At 47.3% G+C, this 1,641-nt stretch overlaps 1 protein-coding gene across 1 annotated transcript in view; it reads left to right on the top strand.

Moving 5' to 3' along the window:
- Positions 1-1,121, top strand: part of UBL3 (ubiquitin like 3) — a 66,949-nt gene extending 65,828 nt beyond the window's left edge. The window contains exons 3-4 of the mRNA XM_007957379.1: positions 699-776; positions 1,069-1,121. Coding sequence (XP_007955570.1) covers positions 699-776; positions 1,069-1,121 — 131 coding nt within the window. The remainder of the gene's footprint in view (positions 1-698; positions 777-1,068) is intronic.
- Positions 1,122-1,641: the final 520 nt, after the last annotated feature.

Here is a 1,641-nt window from a genome sequence, read left to right as displayed (position 1 = left end):
AGGAGATTGGCCGTGAAGCTCGGTGTGTCTGCCTGCCTCAGCGGCTGTGGATACCCGGGGCTTTGTTGTGGTTTCGTTTCTATGTCTGAAGTGTGTCATAATAACTATTTTTTCTCAATTTATGAGTGAGCAAAAATCTTTGAAAACCTCACTTAGAGGACAGGGGTCTTTAATAACGGCAGGACTGACCTGCCTGAGAACATTGTTTTCTTGTTGAAGGACACAAGGTTGAGAATAAATATTTAAAACTGGCCGGCCATTTCTCCTCTGTCTGTTACAGTAGCCTGGCCAGTGTAGTCATTTTATCAGGTGACCGACATGTAATTAGATTTAGAAACAGGAATCTCCCAATGTAAACTTTTTCTTCATCTAAAAAAAGTGTTCTTTGAAAAAAAAAAATATATATAATTCTTTCTGTCCTAACGGCGTCTCTGCTATTAACTGTGATGTATTTCCCCTTAGTCCTTTCTTTAAACAGTGTGGAGGCTGGCGTCAGGCCTGTGGCCAGAGCCGGGAGTACAGGTATTTGAACTGTGAGGGCTGTCTGTTACTGTAAACCCCATTTTGTTTTGTAGGGGAGATTTCCTATCTGCTCAGAAGCTCAGTCTATCAAGGAGAATAGCCCATTTGCAAAGGGTTTCAGATCTAGTTAGTGAAGGTCTCCGTGTGTGTAACGGTTATTTTCCATTTTCACACAGCTTTGAAACTTCCTTTTGGCAAAACCACAGTGATGCACTTGGTGGCCCGAGAGACGCTGCCTGAGCCAAACTCCCAAGGTAAGCTGGGCCCTGGCGACGCGTCTGTCTGGAGCCACAGAGGCAGCCATTCGAGAGGGTCTTGGTGGTCCTTGGGCGTTCCGAGGGAAAGGAAGTGTTTATAGTTTATGAATACAACTTGGCCAGCAAATAACCAGACATTTTGGAAACCGGCTAAAATTATAGGAACATTTATGACAGCTTTTTAATTTAAAAAAAGCCAATGTAAGCGTTAAGAAAACACAAAACCCTTTCTTGCTGGACTCGGTTCTCCCTGTCACACTGACAGAAGGCTGTTCTCTGCTGTCCGCAGGTCAGAGGAATCGGGAGAAGACGGGCGAGAGTAACTGCTGCGTGATCCTGTAGGTGCAGTGGTGCGTCTGCCGAGGGCGCCTCGCAGAGCCTTCGTCTTGTGTGTTGCCGGGACAGGAGAGACCCACCGTTGCTTCCAAAACCCTTAGAACAGCCTGCCCGCCGCCCGCGGCCCTGACCCGGCACTGACGCTGACACTGTCCTCTTTCCTCATGAAGGCCGAAGGAACCAAGAATACGTTTCACTATGATTTTCTTACTTCTCGCGTCTTTGTTTCTGTTGAGCAGTTTTACGGTGACACTGGTTTTTGAACGCGGTCAGCCGCCAGGGGCAAAGCCGGCATCTCTTCCTCAGCCGAATCCGTTTGGCTGCCCCGGAAATGCTCATCCCCACAACTGGCCAATCAAGTGTTCCAAACACGATTTGCACTAAATTAATAATAATAATAAAAAAAAGGTTGCCATGGTTTGCCTCGTCGACAGAATCACAACCCGGTTTCTGGCACTAGAAGGATTCAGAGCTACGGTTCACACTCCTGGAGTCGATGGCTGGGCCGACTTGATGGGGAACAAAC

The sequence above is a fragment of the Orycteropus afer genome, unplaced genomic scaffold (assembly GCF_000298275.1).
Source record: "Orycteropus afer afer isolate SDZICR_OR568_19922 unplaced genomic scaffold, OryAfe1.0 scaffold00741, whole genome shotgun sequence".
Taxonomy (NCBI): Eukaryota; Metazoa; Chordata; class Mammalia; order Tubulidentata; family Orycteropodidae; genus Orycteropus; species Orycteropus afer.
This window is presented reverse-complemented; position numbering and strand designations above follow the sequence as displayed.